The sequence below is a fragment of the Augochlora pura genome, chromosome 1 (assembly GCF_028453695.1).
Source record: "Augochlora pura isolate Apur16 chromosome 1, APUR_v2.2.1, whole genome shotgun sequence".
NCBI classification, from domain to species: domain Eukaryota; kingdom Metazoa; phylum Arthropoda; class Insecta; order Hymenoptera; family Halictidae; genus Augochlora; species Augochlora pura.
The window spans coordinates 7,298,270-7,314,682 of record NC_135772.1 but is presented as its reverse complement, the minus strand read 5'-3'; the positions used below and the strand labels follow the sequence as shown (position 1 = coordinate 7,314,682).

At 35.9% G+C, this 16,413-nt stretch overlaps 1 protein-coding gene across 1 annotated transcript in view; it reads right to left on the bottom strand.

Annotated features, from left to right (window-relative positions):
* LOC144467963 (uncharacterized) overlaps positions 1–16,413 on the bottom strand; it is a 191,332-nt gene that overhangs the window by 105,749 nt on the left and 69,170 nt on the right. Inside the window, exons 2-3 of the mRNA XM_078177000.1 lie at positions 4,209–4,318; positions 1,082–1,266 (exon numbers count right to left, since the gene is read on the bottom strand). Coding sequence (XP_078033126.1) covers positions 1,082–1,266; positions 4,209–4,318 — 295 coding nt within the window. The remainder of the gene's footprint in view (positions 1–1,081; positions 1,267–4,208; positions 4,319–16,413) is intronic.

The window sequence follows — 16,413 nt, the reverse complement described above, 5'->3', positions numbered from 1 at the left end:
ATGCAAAACAAAAATGCGTAAGAAATCAATTACTGTCTGTCCGGCGTTGGCACGATTCATAGTATCTGGCACCTGCATTGCGTACATTTTGGATCGGAAGTCTAACACTTTTCAATTGACATTGCGAATCCGCCGATTTCGATCAAACATTTCCTTTATACGACTACCTTAATCTTTCGTCTTAAAGTCACATTTTTATCGTTAGAATATGAATGGGTTAGAATAATAGTAATATGTAATCTTACACGTGCCAAAATGTGAAAAAGACAAGTGAAATAAATTATGAATTTATTACAAATTAACTTAACTCTAAATTATAAAATGGTAACTTCAGTCTTTGTTTTTCGCAATGAAAAATAAAAACATACGTACTTTCTATTTGAAAATGAAACATAGTATTGCTACTGGTAAAATGAATAAAAGGTGGGAGACTAAACATTTTGAAGCTGTCATAACCTATGACTATGTCAACTTATTATTAATTAAAACGTTTTCGGACACGTGCTAATGATATGAAGCAAATTTATAGAACATGAACGTTTAAAAATGTTTAGCAATTAGAATTCCAACCTTTCTGCAAATTGCTATTTTCATCAATACGTTTACGAGTTCAATTATTGTGATATTTAAACTGAGGAAACACACACATCTATATCAAAGGCAAAACCAGGAAGTAGCATAACCTAAAGGTATAAGCAGTTGGAGCAGCATCCTACGTACGCGCTTCAAAAAATCGATCACAGTTGCCGCAGCTGATGCAGCGGCAGGCAAAAGTCTGAGAAGCGAAAGAAGGCGAAATAAAGAAATGAATAATTCACTTTCCACGATAAACACGAAGTTACGTTATAATATCCGGTGAATAATTTATAGTTGATAGTTTTAGGCGTGCCATGTGAGACGCGCATAATCGAAAAACTGCTGTCCTACATAGCGAACTCGCGACGGACCGTTGTCTATGGTAAACGAAAACACGTAGGCGAACAATAGTTACCACCTACGATAATCGAACTTGTTGTCTCAGCCAGAGGCGGCGCAGCTCGATCATCATCTGCGTAACACCAATAATCGATCGCACACTTACGTCTCTGTGCCGTTGCAGCTGCTGTTATTCAGATGATTGATGGACGTCGGTGTGTGCAGGTGCGACTGGTCCCGCGATGGTGTCAGCGTATCTGCATGCAGCTTGAATCTGCTCCACAGATGGTCCCCCTTCTCTGATTTGCGGCTTAGGTCGAAATCGGTAGCCTCGTAGTTCACGTAAGCCCCCTGGACAGAACGAACCCGTGCATGTTTTCGTTGACTGATCATCCGACACCGATTTTGCATTCTTCGATTCTCGTGGATGCATTCACGAATCAGACATTGATTTCTCTGTTTTAGTTTCTGAGACATTTGACTTTGAGTAGTGAAAAATTTTCGACTTGGCGGATTGACCTACCGGTGGGGTCTTAATGCAAAATTTTAATGCGAAATAAAAATGCAAAACAAGATTTAAATAAAGATACGTGTACTTCTCCCAGTAAGTTCCAATAAATTGAGAGTAGTCTAACGAGATGCTCATATTCTATTGACGTCTTTACCGTTCTATATTTCATTTGCAGATGTTTGTCATAAACGTATAAAATCCATAGTCTAGGAACAACGTATTAATTGATCTATTTGCTACAATTCTATTCATTACGCAGATGAGTTAAATTATAATTAAATATTAGGTAAAGACAAACACATGTACAAAAAAAGAACACAGGAAAATGTGACCAGCAAGGGGAATTCACGCTGATATGATCTAAAACTAAACGCATGTGACATTCTCCTGTAGCGGCCATGCCGCTACGAACCTTCCGAGAACGGTTCTTTCTTTTTTTTCTGTAAGCGCATCTTAAACCGACAGTAGGTATACGAAAATGCCTCTATGATTGGGGTTGCGCGCGGCCAAGAAAAGCGCATGGTTTTTACTAAGCGTCTCGCGGTCTTTGTCGATAGGACAAGCTGTCCTTTGGGCAAGAACAGAATAAAAGGCGCGCGAACAGCATCGAAGCTCTCATTGGTTCAAGTCTACACCCGGTACTAACAACCGTGAATTTACGCAGCTCCTTCAATTTCTAAGTGCGGACTCCCTGTATAGTAAAACTCGAATAAAGAAATAAACGATTGCAACCCCCCGTGTAGTGAAACTTTGAGTGCGTCTAAATTCCGAACCTCACCACTGAATCCCCACACTCCCATACAATCAAAGACGTAATTAATAGATACTTCCAAATAGTATAAAGCCTCGATTATCCAAATTAATCAGGAGGTTACAGATATTAGGAGACTAAAATTAAATAGATATTGATTTTCACAGCAAAACGTGTTGTACATATTATGCAGATCAGTTTCGAACTATTTATACATGGAATGCATTTAGATGACACAGAATCCTGACATCAAAGGTACAAATAATTAAGATTCTAAGTACTCGAATAAAAGTTAAATAAGTTTTTAACAAAACTCATTCGAAATGAATCCAACTACTGGAATTTCCATACTATAACAGTTGCAACTTTTCTGATCCTGGCGACGTGCCAGCGTTTTATCTTAAAAATTGTACTGTCGGAACGACGTCACGTGTCACACTGAAATTCCTTATTCGTCAGGCAGTCGTTTCCGGTGTCATGGGGCAATTGCACCCGCATATGGGACGGCGTTCGACCGGGAGAATAAAATAGAAAGCATCGTTCTTGCGTTTCAATTGAATCTACAATGAGTTTTACTTTTGGTTTTTCAGAACGTTGAGATTACTTTGGCGTTGCAACCGATGTACGTAGATTTACAGTTGGCGCGTCAGCTCTCTATGTACATCTACCGCATTCCTTTTACCGAGGAGGAACGCCTGAGGAAGGACTAAAGGTTTTTTCCACGATTCAGGATGTTCTCATCTTGTCGGGAGGTTCTGTGTTATCATTGTCGCTAACAGTCAGCCCGATTAAAAAGTTACAGTCCGTGCCGTAATTGATACCGTTGGTAACAAGGGAGGAATAAGAATAATGGATCACATTGGAACGCGTTTTCTAAGGGAAATGTTCGTTCACGGTTGTTCCAGGAGGTTTGATACGGACAATTTATTTGATTAAGGTAGAATGCCGCGCTTTATTCTACCGCTGGTCGGAAAAATTTTCTTCTTTTGTACCTTCAGGCCCGTTCTCTCCCCTTTCTTTCCTTTTTTTGCCATTTACTCTATCCGGGAATGGGAATTTCATCTTTTCACGATGATACGGACCTCTGCTCGGCGCTGGTTTTTGCGCAACGCGCGCTTTCCCTTCGGAAAATAAACAGGTCGATGAAGAATACCGTGAGAAATAAGAGTCCTTTTGGGCATAATACAAGAAGCACGTTAATGGGCAAGGAAGAAAAGGAAGAAATAATAGTATGGTGATACGAGCCGGAAGGAAACCTTGGTAAGCTTGTGATTAATCACCCTTGCTACTTGGAAAGATACGATATTATCTCATAAACCTATAAGGGATACAATAACTGGGAACTGTAATAAATAGATCGCGGATTTTATGCGTTTACGGAGGTCTTGATGATCGCGGCCGTGATATAAGAAACGGTGGAAACACTTTAACTACGGTTTTATTTTCTTCTGGCTTTATACTACCTTTAATCATAGAATCAAATGCTTGTTTGCGGATTTTATGCGTTTATTACAATCTTGATGATCCCAGACTGTCTTTGGTTTTCGTGCAATCTTTAGTCATGGTATTACATGTTTGTTTGCACATTTTATGTGTTTGTCGCAGTCTTGATAGTTTCAGTCGAAAAAAGTTGAAAACAAAGTATCACCTTTCGTTATAACATCAAATTTTTAATTCATTCCGATTTCGGTGAACTTGTATTCGTATAAAAATTATCAGTTTCGTAATGAATTATTGCTCGGAAGCGGAACTAAGATTATGTATCTGAGACATTTGCAGTTGAGAATTAGCAAAAAATCAGCTCTGGAATTACACGTAATTATAAAAAGTCAAATATGTGTCTCCATTTCTAGGGATTGAAGAGAAAAATGTAGCAATTTATTTGAAGCACGTTCCCAGTTTTGAAATCAACATCAATTACAAATACACACATTCATGATTGCTTTAAATATAAACTCAATAATTGCTCAATAATTGCATTAAATTTTATATAAATATTAAACTGGACACAATTAAAGTCGCAGAACTGACCTGTTGTTGCGTGGGTGTGTGGCGATTCATGCATTTACAGCTTAACGCGGAAGTGGAACCTCCCGTGATTCGATCTCGTACACCACTGCCGCTACTCGGTATAATCATGCCTGTAACATTAAGTCAATATATATCCATTAATTAAATTGATCAGCCAATAACTACCTGCTTTCTTATAGTTTTATAAATATTTCACTTTAAATACAAGATACTCGAGTTGTCTTTCATAACTTAATAAGCAAGTAAAAAATTAATTGCAGTTGTTAAGGATACGTACAGGTTCGCAGGTAATATTTGCACAACCAATGTACGTCTTCGACTGAACCCAATATTCAGCGACGGTATTTAAAAACTGTACTTATATTTTAATAAAATAGAGACTATGTACAAACAACGTGGCGTATGTGATCGACGGTTGACGAAATTCTAATTTTAGCTTTGTCGCTCCGCTAAAACGTGCAGGTGAAAAACCCCTCCACAAGGAATTTACAAAAATAGAAGGGCACTGGACCGACCAATTACACGAACTTATCGAGTGGTCCAATGGGGATTGGTTCGGCAGCCTAACGCCAAAAAGTTCTGACGTCGTTGACAATGACGTCCGCTGAAGCCTTGAAAAATTGTAAGAAATAAAACTGCCGAGCCCCCTTTGTGCCCTATACGGGTTTAGGTCACGTCAATTGCCAGGAGTACGGTACGGCCACGCTAGCCTTCCCAGGTATGGCATCTGGTACTATTCAGCCGTACCAGTGTCGTAAAGTAATTAAATCATGAAATAAACATTAAAAATCGATTCTAAAACATGGCAATAACCAAAGTGACCGTAGCCTAAACCCAAACGCAAAGGCGGGGCGGTACAATCGTATATAGCGTCTTAACAGTAGTAGGCACTCGATCATCATAATAACTTAATAATACATGAGTAGAAACAAGAAAGCAGTCATTTACAATGTTATACTATTTTAATCAATTATAACAGTGTTGCAATGGGTAGTGTTGCGTAATCGAGGTTCTACTATATCATATTATAAATCATTCTTATGTTAATCATTTATTGTAGCGGAGTTAGGCAACTCATCCAATACAGATTACTCACTAGTGGTTAAAAAGTTATATTACATAAATTGCTCACGTAGTATATAAAATTTTACAAATACCTGGGGTTAAAAAGTACGAAAAGTTAATGAACTAAAGCTATTAAATCGCTGCCGGATGTATAGTATGTCGAAGGTATCGGGCATGGTTAAACAAAATATAACAGACAGAGATCGATATCAGGTATTAAATTTCAAAGCTTGACGGGCGATGTAATAATCAATAACGTTTCCGTGCGAGATGGAAGGTATAGATTATCATAAAGATAATGAAGGAGGAAAGGGATGGAAGTGAATGATAATTCATAGCAGCTTTCAAAAAGGAGGGGTGATATTGTTTGTAAAAGGTACATATATCTGTATGTTTAACTTTTATGGTAAAAATTGGACAATTGCTTAATTGCGAAAACTATTGCAAATATAAAACTATATAAAAATATATATAAATTGCTTTTCTAATATTAACGATTTCTTCTTTTATCTTCAAAAACGTGAAATCAGACGTTTTATTAAAGAGGGTTTCTTAAATGAATCTATATTTCTCTACTCTTATTATTGATGTAACAATTACATGAAATGTATTTTTAATAATCATTTGTTGTATAATATTTTGTTAGTAATGCGTATTATCTGGATATATTAGGTTGGTGCATATGAAATGTCGGATGTTTAAGTAAATATATAAAACTGTATATCTTTTTTCAAAAGCTGTTGATTTAATAAAAAAATATGCCCCGTTTGCTTTACTACACCTTTTCCAACGAGATTTCAATACAGAAATGCCTGTCTTAAACAAATTCTAATCTTTAGAATTAATAAACTCTGATATGGAATATTTCAGATTGTCTTCATTTATATACTATTTAGCCCGTAAAAACTGTCCTAAATGTTTAAAATAGTGAAAATTGGTTGGCGAAAGACCTATATTTTATAAAATTGTATATTTTACTTCATTTAATTTCGCAATTGTTTTGTACGACGTATGCGTAGTTTTTATGGGCTAAACGGTATGTAAATGGAGACAGTTTGAAAAATTCCATACTATAGTTTATTGATCCGAAAAGTCAGAATTTCTTGAAGACGGACATCTATGAATTAAACTCGCGTTGGGAAAAGTGTATTGAAACAAATGGGGCACATTTTGATTAAATCAATAGCTTTTGAAAAAAGATATGCAGTTTTATATACTCGCTTAAAAATCCAATATTTCATATGCACCAACCCAATACAATATTTTTAGCAATTCCTGTGTCGAAGTTTATGTACATGATAAAATTTTTCATAAAATGCAAATGATTGCAGGAATGTTTCTTTCGGTATTATGGTTGTGTACACATTTCTATAGAGTTCTCTCTTTCCATACATGTTATGTTCCCTGCAAAGAAGTGCGATAAAATAAACACCACGAACTTTATCTGAAAACTCGCGATTTCCAGGTTCTCTGATCCAACCTTTAATACACGTTACCGGATATGTGTAACCCAGTTTTTCTCGACTTTCGTAAGAAAAAAAATACCATTTAAGCATGAAATATTTTTATACTACTATTTATTTATTTTTGATATTACAAAATTCGCACATAAGGAAATTCTCTATAGCAGCAAAATGAAATTAATTTACTGTCTTTCTGTACACATTTTGCAATACATTTTCGACTTTTGTAATGACACGATGCTGATAAAGCTGTAAACTTCTTGCAAATGAAAATGTATCCTAAAGTAGTTGACATAAATTAAACATTCTCATTACACAATTCACGATAAGAATATTATTCTTTAAAAATAGAATGTCGTATTATCAAGTGGAAAACAACAGATAGGGAGGATAACTGGATCGCACACATGTCTGTCGTAAATCCACTTTGTGGAAGTGTTTAGACGTTTTTGCATGTTAATAAGTTCAAAATTTGCGATGTAATGAAGGTATCGTAAAAAGTACGTCGGGAGTAGGAGCGCATTATGATGACGGCGTTTCATAATAAATTTGGCCTATATAGAATTTTAAAACATATATAATAGGGTATTAATATATAGTAGATGTTTCAAAAATCTCGCTGCCAGAAATGAGAAAAAATACCAATATCAATAATTAAATTATGGATTTGATGACTTTAAGTATCGAATATATTATTTATACTAATTATCATTGTCACCTGTGCTCACTAAAAGGGCAATGAGTTCATAAAGTCGTGTGAAATTGAAAAGTGAAGTTCAATATTTTTATTGCAACACGTTGCACTTGTCCTGGAAAAGAATTGAATGAATACAAAACAGAACTTCTGGTAATTTCATGACATTTCGCAGTCTGCTACATGCAACGCTGATATGAATGTTTAATATTGCAACCTTTTTACGTTTGCACAAGCTCCTCGTTGTTGCAATTTTCATATGGTAGGTCGATTCTTAATTTCGAGTTGTTACTTTCAACATTTTCGTCATCGGTTAGGAATCATTTTTGTTTGTCAGGCTTTGAGTAAGTGTAAGTGATAAGGCTTTGTATGTTTACCACGGGAAATTTTTGACTTCATTTTCATTTTACTTGCCGCAGTCGATAATCGCGTGTGACAAATAAGGAAGAAAATGCGCCATACGAAACGCAGAAACAAACGTTCGTGAACAAGGTCACAGAGAGTTTTGTAACTTGATTTAGCGTGGAGCAGCTAAACAAACGCTAGCCGTTGGTCACGATTCATTAGGGACAAAACTAGAGGTACCCATTAAACGTGTAATATATCCATGTATAAACCGTGTTCTTATTAGACGAATACAAGGGTGATGAAACACATGGGTACACGTCTTAACCTCATGTATTACAATACCCTTGTACCCGTAAGTAAAGAAATACACGGTTTAAGACACGGGTATCTGTGTATATATCACTACCTTATTGGTATACAGGTAGTGAATTATTTGGATTAACGAGCACACTGTCCTCCAATTGCCGTAAATAACATTTCTGAACATAAAAAAATGAAGCTTTAGTGTGATAACACTTTTTTAAATAAATGTATACTCGTAAGATGTGTACTCGTGTAATGAAAAGTATAGAAATTAATACATGGATATATCAATACACTTAACAGTGTGTCATCAGTATACATGTGTCCAAAACCGGTCCCAAGCTCGGTCCCGACACAGACCGTCCACATTGTTGGTGCGTCGAATGTATATCTGTGTTATATGGTATCGATCCGGTCCGGTACATTCGACACACGAACAATGTTTCACGGCTGTATTCGAACCGAACCGAGTCTTGTCGGTAAGTATGTTTGACCATTCAGCGAAAAAAAGTTCCTCGTTATTTGATTCTATATCACGATATGCGCATTAAGCATTATTAGTCATAAATGGTTATTGAATCTCCCAAATGAGCAAAAATATGATAAACGATCTCCTTCATTATTGAGATTATATATCTCGGAATGTGATCAAATTCGAATATTAATTAAAATTCTGGTGCAGCAACTTACCAACAACCGATAGAAGCAATATAGATCTCCATGATAGCTGAGTAGACCAACGCTAGGAATATCTTCTACTTCTTTCTCAGATGCCCATCTTATTTTCCGACTTCAATTTTCACAAACACTTCCACTTGTTCGAAACACTTAACTTAATTGCTAAAACTACTTCGACGCTTCAGTAACGCAGTATAAATAATACTGCTATCATTTAATCGAAGAACTCAAGACTTCCTTTTCATTGACATTCCGCCATGTTGTTCTACTGGACACGTGACAACAATTTGGCAGGAGAAATGTCAAATTGAAGTTGTCGATATATCGATATTATGTTATGTACCAACACTGAATGAGGTGATGCTTATCGATTAAACAATGACAATATGTTAATCATTGTATAATAATTCTTTTAATGTTACTTGAATAGACAGCTGTGATTTAAACGTGCTAGTGCTATATCTGTAACAAGTTTAATAAAGAAGACTATCAAGACATAGAACTTGCAAGCTGAATCCAATGATACTTAGTTTTGGAGGCAGACGGCTGAAAACATGGATACATTAATTACAGGTAATGCATCAGGTGAACTCATGTACAGGTACTCATGTATTACAGGTACACTCATGTATCCGTGTATTAGTAAGTACACGAGTTAATACACGAATGTATTAACTATGTATATACACGTGTGTACACAATGCCTATTCAAAACCGACATCCCTATGCGGAATGATTCGACTCAGACCGAATGGGAAAGTGTGCGCACGGTGTAAATCTGTAAACAGTTCGGGCATCATCGGTCGTAGTCGAATCGTTCCCAGTAACGCGAGTGAAAGGATACCATCATGCTAGCACAGTACTAAAAATATTAGAAAGTGGAGAAAGATGGCAGGTTTGATACGGTCTACCTGGCACTGTAATTCAGTGCATCTTGTTGACATTTTATTAATAACATTAACATTAATTATCTCAAGAACTACAAGCCATCTACCTTCAAAATTAGGCATTATTGAAAACGGCTTTACAAGCTCTATGTCTGTGGTGTCGTATCGTTCGCCTCGTTTGGCGACTTGGATTTACGACACTTTAACGAAGAAAGGTTGTAAGTCTAACTCCGGAGAATCCGTTTATTTACACTTTGCACAGAAGTGGTCTTAGCTACAAAAGGACTCGGCTGCAGTTGTAGCTAATTTCGGTTGTTATAAACGATTTGTACTGGATAAACGATTCTAAACTTGCTGCACTCGGTGCAAAAACGATTCTTTGCCTTGACGAACTTGCTGTATTCGATGTAAAAACGATTCTAATTTTTCGCTGTCGCACAAGTTTTTTCGAAAGCTCGGTTGCCGAGAAAATTTGGTGGAGGTGGAAAAGTGTTAAAGTGGGGATTTCCTCCAGGTCTGCTCATCCCGTATAACATCCGATCGCGGAACAGTCGCGCGCCTGTCTTGGACCTTCAGGCCTCTACCTTGCCGGGCTCTTTTGAAATCTCGGAAGTTTTATGATGCTAGCATTGGCTATTGAGTCCGAAAGCAAAAGATTGTAAACGGATAATCATTCTTCATTCGAAATATGAAAATTACTTAATGGTTCGGTTCCTCAAAAATAGCCTTTTATCATTGCTAGCATCATTATCGTAAATTGACCCTCTTGTTTGAAAATCGTACTTGGGGGTCCTATGTCCAGGACGGAACAATGTCGTTCTGTATCTTCTTCGTCACACCTGATACCGATATAGCACTAGCACGTTTAAATTACAGCAGTTTACTGGAGTAACATTCAAACTTCAATTATACGATAATTGACATATTTTTATTGTTTAATCGAGAAGCACTACCTTTTCCAGTGCTGGCACAAGCATTACTGAATCTGTGATCACATCACGTAACATCGATAGATCGACAACTTCAATTTGACCCTTCTCCCGCGAAATTATTGTCACATGTCCAGTTGAATAATATGGAGGAGTGTTAATGAAAAGAAAGCTTGTGTTTTCCAATTAAGTGATAACAGTATTATTTATATTGTTTTATTAAAGTGTCAAAGTGGTTTTAGCGATTAAATTAAGTGTTTAAAACAAGTGGAAGTATTTGTAAAAACTGAAGTCGCAGAATAGAATAGTTATCTGAGAAAAAAGTAGAGCATATTTCTGCACGTTTATCGGTTATTGGTAAGTTACTGCAGCAGAATTTTAATTAATACTAGAATTTGGTCACATTCCGGAATATATGGTCTCAATAATGAAGAATATCGTTTATCACATTTGGGAGATTAAATAACCATTTGTGACGACTAACGTTTAACCCTCCGACTGCTGCAGCACGGGTTCCTGTGCGGAGTCATTTCTGACTCACACCGATACTTCACTAATACATATGAATGGTTACACGAGCGCCTCGGTAATTGGCTCCGCCAGTGACGGCCGTTCGAGTCTTGACTTTGACCAATACATATATGTATTGTTAGGAAATAGAAAAATAGGAACAAAAAACACAATGAATTCTTGAAAAGAAACAATGTTTTTTATTATACATTTCATTTTTTACACATATTACATAAAATTGTTTCAATTTTTGTTGCATACATGACGCTGACATTTTTCACACATTATTAAACATCTGTTGTTGCTCCCTATGCAAAAACAACATCTTGCGCGCTTTTGTCCTGCAGCTCTTGGCGGTTTCAAAATTCTTCTTTCTGTCGCTTCAATGGCACTTATAACATTTCTATGTAGGCCTAAAAATGCATCCATTTCTATGCGGTCTACTGGTTTCCATATCTTGTTCGATGGCATGCTCCCCCTCGCTTTTTTATTTGTCCATAATATGATATCGTCGATTATTTCGTCATTGATAAATAAATGAAAGTACTCATCTTCTGTTTCTATGTATATGTTCACTTTGTTTGGTAAGTGAACATTTGCGTGGAAGATTTTGCAATGTGTAGTGTTCATTGGTGCAATATGTTGCACATCAATCTCATCAATAAGAAATTGATCATTTTTTTGAGAGGTAGACATTTTACCAAGGAGTAAACGAATATAACAATGGCGAAGATAACAAAAATAATGGAAATAGTGAATAATAAATTAGTAAGTATATATAATAGAACTCTTGGCGTACGTCTTTCTCTCACAAAGTGTTGTATACAACTAATCTGCCTCAAAATCAGCGACGTTTCCTATTATGGTGGGATTATTGCCAGGAATATAATAACGGCATTATGATGGGGCCAGTGAAAACACTATACGAGACAGTCTACTATACTACGATAGTCTAAATATTGGCGGTCTCTTTGCTACTAACACAAGCAACTCCGGTACTGTGTATGTTACAACGAGTCACGAATGACTCCGGCATAGGAGGCGGAAGGTTAATAGGTATATCTGCATGCAGAATCGAATAATGGGAAATTTGGTTTGGTTGATCCGATTGTATTCCTTTTGATGGGAGTAAAGAATCGTAACCAACAGTTCGCGGTTGTTTAACTGTATCGTGCGAAATCTAGAGATGTGTGGGTACTCGAGTTATCGGACTCAGTCGTGCTCGAAAAAAGTCAGGCGGTCTCGGTCATGCGTTCGTAACACGGGTACATAGTCCGAAATCGTCGCACGGTTCAAGGTTATCGGACGATTCGAAATTGCGAGGCGGACTGATGCAATTGGGATTTCGGGCATTGCCGCATAATAAAAATTATGTAAATACCAGAGGAAGGCTAATTTCTAAAAATAAAGATAAGAACACAAAAAGTTCTAGATGCAATTACATATTTTTATTTGACATTGTCATATTAAAAACACAACTCTTGCATACTTTAAGGCTACAAAATGTTGCCATTCTATGGTAACTGCGCGCTGTCTACGACATGAGACAGTAAAATCATAAGCGAATTCGGGTCTAGTTCCGTATAATTCAAATGCGCGATTACTCGTGCAGTATTAAATACACAGGTTCACGGATACATATGGATTTTTAACACATACACATTTATTCCCATAATGCGGTACAGTGAAGTTTGATCATGATGCGACAACAATGTAATCGGAAAACAAATATGTACGCATCGGTTGCAGTGCGATGTGACTTGGACATGTACGCGTTGACAGTATCCGTATACTGTAATACACGAATTTCTATATCTGTGTATACGGATAATAAAATGTATAAATAGTCATAAATGATCAAATTGTTTTAGACGAAATTTTCGTGGTCAAAACTCGCGTTTCATTTCAATCTACGCGCCGTTGCTAATTTTCCAAAATTCTAGATATGTACGTATAGCAGTCCAGATTGCCCGTGTGTTTCCCTTACATTTATGGTCCACTTACAAACATAATTAACCCTGGAACGACACTGTGGCGTTCATCCACGAAATTTTAATCTTGTCTACAGAGGTGGAAATGGGCATTAGAATATTAAGCCTTTATTTACCCTTATACTTTATTTCATAGTTCGTAAAACTGCCGAAAAGGAGGACTCTGTGTGCATTTGAATTAATAAAATAAGTCTTCGGGTTCCCGAGGTTAATTTTAGAGATCTTTCAGATCATTTGGATCTTTCTAAGATTTTCTATAACGAAATAATAGTTACTGTGAAAATGTAAAATATTTAAAAGTAACTACAGTAAATTCTCTCCAACTGTCTCTCAGCTTGTAAAAAAAAATGGACAATTTGGGAAGAGGAGATACAATTATTCGAGCTTCACGGTTCGTTTTTATAGTTTTTAGCAATTGGTGACTATAAATAATCGTATCTTCTCTTTCCAAATTGTCCATTTTTGTTTACAAGCTGAAAGACAATTGAAGAGAATTTGCTGTACTTCTCTACAGTTTAAAAATTGTATTAAAAAATCAATAAAAAATAATAAAATTACGGAAACAATGGTACCAAAAAGAAGGGAACAAAGATTATAATGCAGTGAAAAATGTTTCTAGGGACTTAAATATTTGTACGAATATGTGACGATAGATTATTTTTCCGTACTCATAGGATTGCCATGAAAAATATTATGGAATAAAAGGTTTAGTAAACTTTATTTAAACAGAGACAAGAGGTTAAATGTTGTTAAACATATTATTTTGTAGTATTTCGCCCGGCAGGATTCGCAACGACTGACATCAATTCTGCGGAAGACTTATGAGTATACTCGAACCTTGACGGGCCGTATTCATACCTTTTCTGAATATCTCGGTTGTTTTCAGTTCCCGAGCATTGGATTGTATGCATTACGTGCCGTCATGGAACAATCGCGGGAAATTATAGGAAATCTTTCCGCGTTAATTCTTGCGATCCATCTTTCGCTAGTCGCTGGTCGTTGGCAAGCGTCGATCGACAATCCCTTTGTATTCTCGTAACTCGCCTGCATTATTCTCGTCCTTCCAATACAGCGAATCAAGTGTACCGCGTTTTCTTCCGTTATTCCTATACCAATCACAGACAGCCTATATGTTTTCGAGATTAAAAACTAATATTACTGTTAGTAATAAATGAAAAGTTACTTTTATTCTATACCAAAATGTGAAATGCATTTGTGGATTCCGTTTTATCGCTTGATCGTAAGAGATTATATGATGATCTATCTCTTTATTACTCGTAATTACCGTGAGTTTAAAATAATGTCAAGATATTCTTAAATTCTTGTAATGTGGTAGCTTCGTGTTTCATTTATTTATTTTATTTATTCAAACAGAGATACTTGTGTATATTTCTATATCTGAATCGTCACATACGAGGAAACCTCGGGGAACAGTAAATGTATCTATATTAAAGACATGTCGGTGTGAGTTGGAAATGTTCTCAACGCAGCATCACGCGTCCCAGTATTTGTAGGAGTAAATCTACTAACCGTTTTTCAGATTAAATATTTTTTTAATAATCGATAATGGAGATACTTCGCTCAAAAGAGACAAGGTACAATGCAAGCTTCAAACACAGGACTTTGAATAAAAAGGGTTGGTAGACTATGGTTTAATCTTATAAAAAGTTAATATGGGTTTATATCTTCAGCATCAAGTTCCAACACTGTGAAGTCAATGGCTTCAAAGCTTCAGTAAATTTCATTCAACTAACAGGACTTTGCGTCGCATGGTATGAAATTTCATAAACTACACTCGTCCCTCTATTTACGTGAGTATCTTTCTTACACGGTAAATATAATATCCATTATGATATCAATTTACGCGATCTGAATTTACACAGCCAGTAAATCTTTGTGAAGCTCTTCAATTAGCCTCCTTTTGAAAAAATATAAACGAATACCAGCAAATCCATGAAAACTTAGTAAATGATAATACTGAGAAAAAATTTTACAAAAATATTTATATTAACAATGAAAATGAAGTGAAACTTCCAGCTATTTAAAAAAATGTTGATTGTTTCAAATTATAGTAGCGATAATGATACCAAATACTCTTTTCTTTTTTTAAGAAGAAATATTTTGAAGAAATATCATAATTTTTATAATTGTTTTGTTAGCTATGTGAAATAAATATGCGTGCCAGTTGAACTGACGTTAAACGCATGGGAGAAAATGTATTTCTTAAACTTTTATTAGCTTTTCTTTGCAATATTTTATCTTCTGTGCTTACGGTCTTCTTTCATGTAAATTGGGGAACGGCTTCTTGTTTAAATGACCTCATTAAAACGTATCATTAACGGCTTTGAGACCTGCGTAGCGTTTCGACGCCGCCGCGTTTCACAATTTCGCATTTTCTCGACATGTTTCCTCGAAAGCAAGTATGTTCTCTGAAGTCAGTATTCACTTTCGAACTTTTCCGATGAGAGAGTATCATATTTCCAATATCCGGCGCAACCTCTCTTCATCCAGAAGTCTGCCGTCCATTTCAGCCAAACTTATTTTGGTGCCGACTAAGTGCTTTCAGAGCCGAAGGAACTTCCATCAGGAAAAGTAGCGGATTAATAAAATACAGTCGTCGATCGGTTTGCGGTAGACTGTTGTCTTAGCCGCGCAAGAAATACTGGTCTTATTTGGAAAAACCACATATGAACTAACAGAGACCAACCATAACATGATAAGGTTGTGAAAGAGCTGGAGCGAGTATTTCGATTCGGAACAGGACACACAAGAGTCTGACATTCATAGAAAGACACGAACTAGAATTTGCTTATTATTGCGACACAGATTCCAGATTTTTACGCACGTATCGATAAAAGATTTCAATAACAATATATAATTCAGTTTTCAAAATGCAGTAGCTAAATTTTTATGCAAATACAATTTTTCATAGCAAAGGGCAACGTAAAACAAGAATTCTTGAAAATTGGTTTTTTAAATTCGAATATTTTTCTTAGTACAAATAGGAAACATATAATGTTAAGTTTTATTAACATACAGCTGTTTTTATTTTTGAAAAAGTTTAAACATAAATTGCATATTCCAGGTTTGAATATTTAAGCCAGCTCTGTCGGAATAATGTATTGTAATTATAACAATACTACATACTAATAAATGTCTCCCTATAATTGTACATTCATGTATTTATACGATACAATGTTACGCTAATATCATGAAATTAATGTTGCAAATTTGTTAACATTATTAAAATTACAATGTTATTTACTTATTAATGTATGAAAATGTGAATTGGTATGTCGTGCAGATACGATGGCAGTCGTGGAAGGGTTAATTTAAG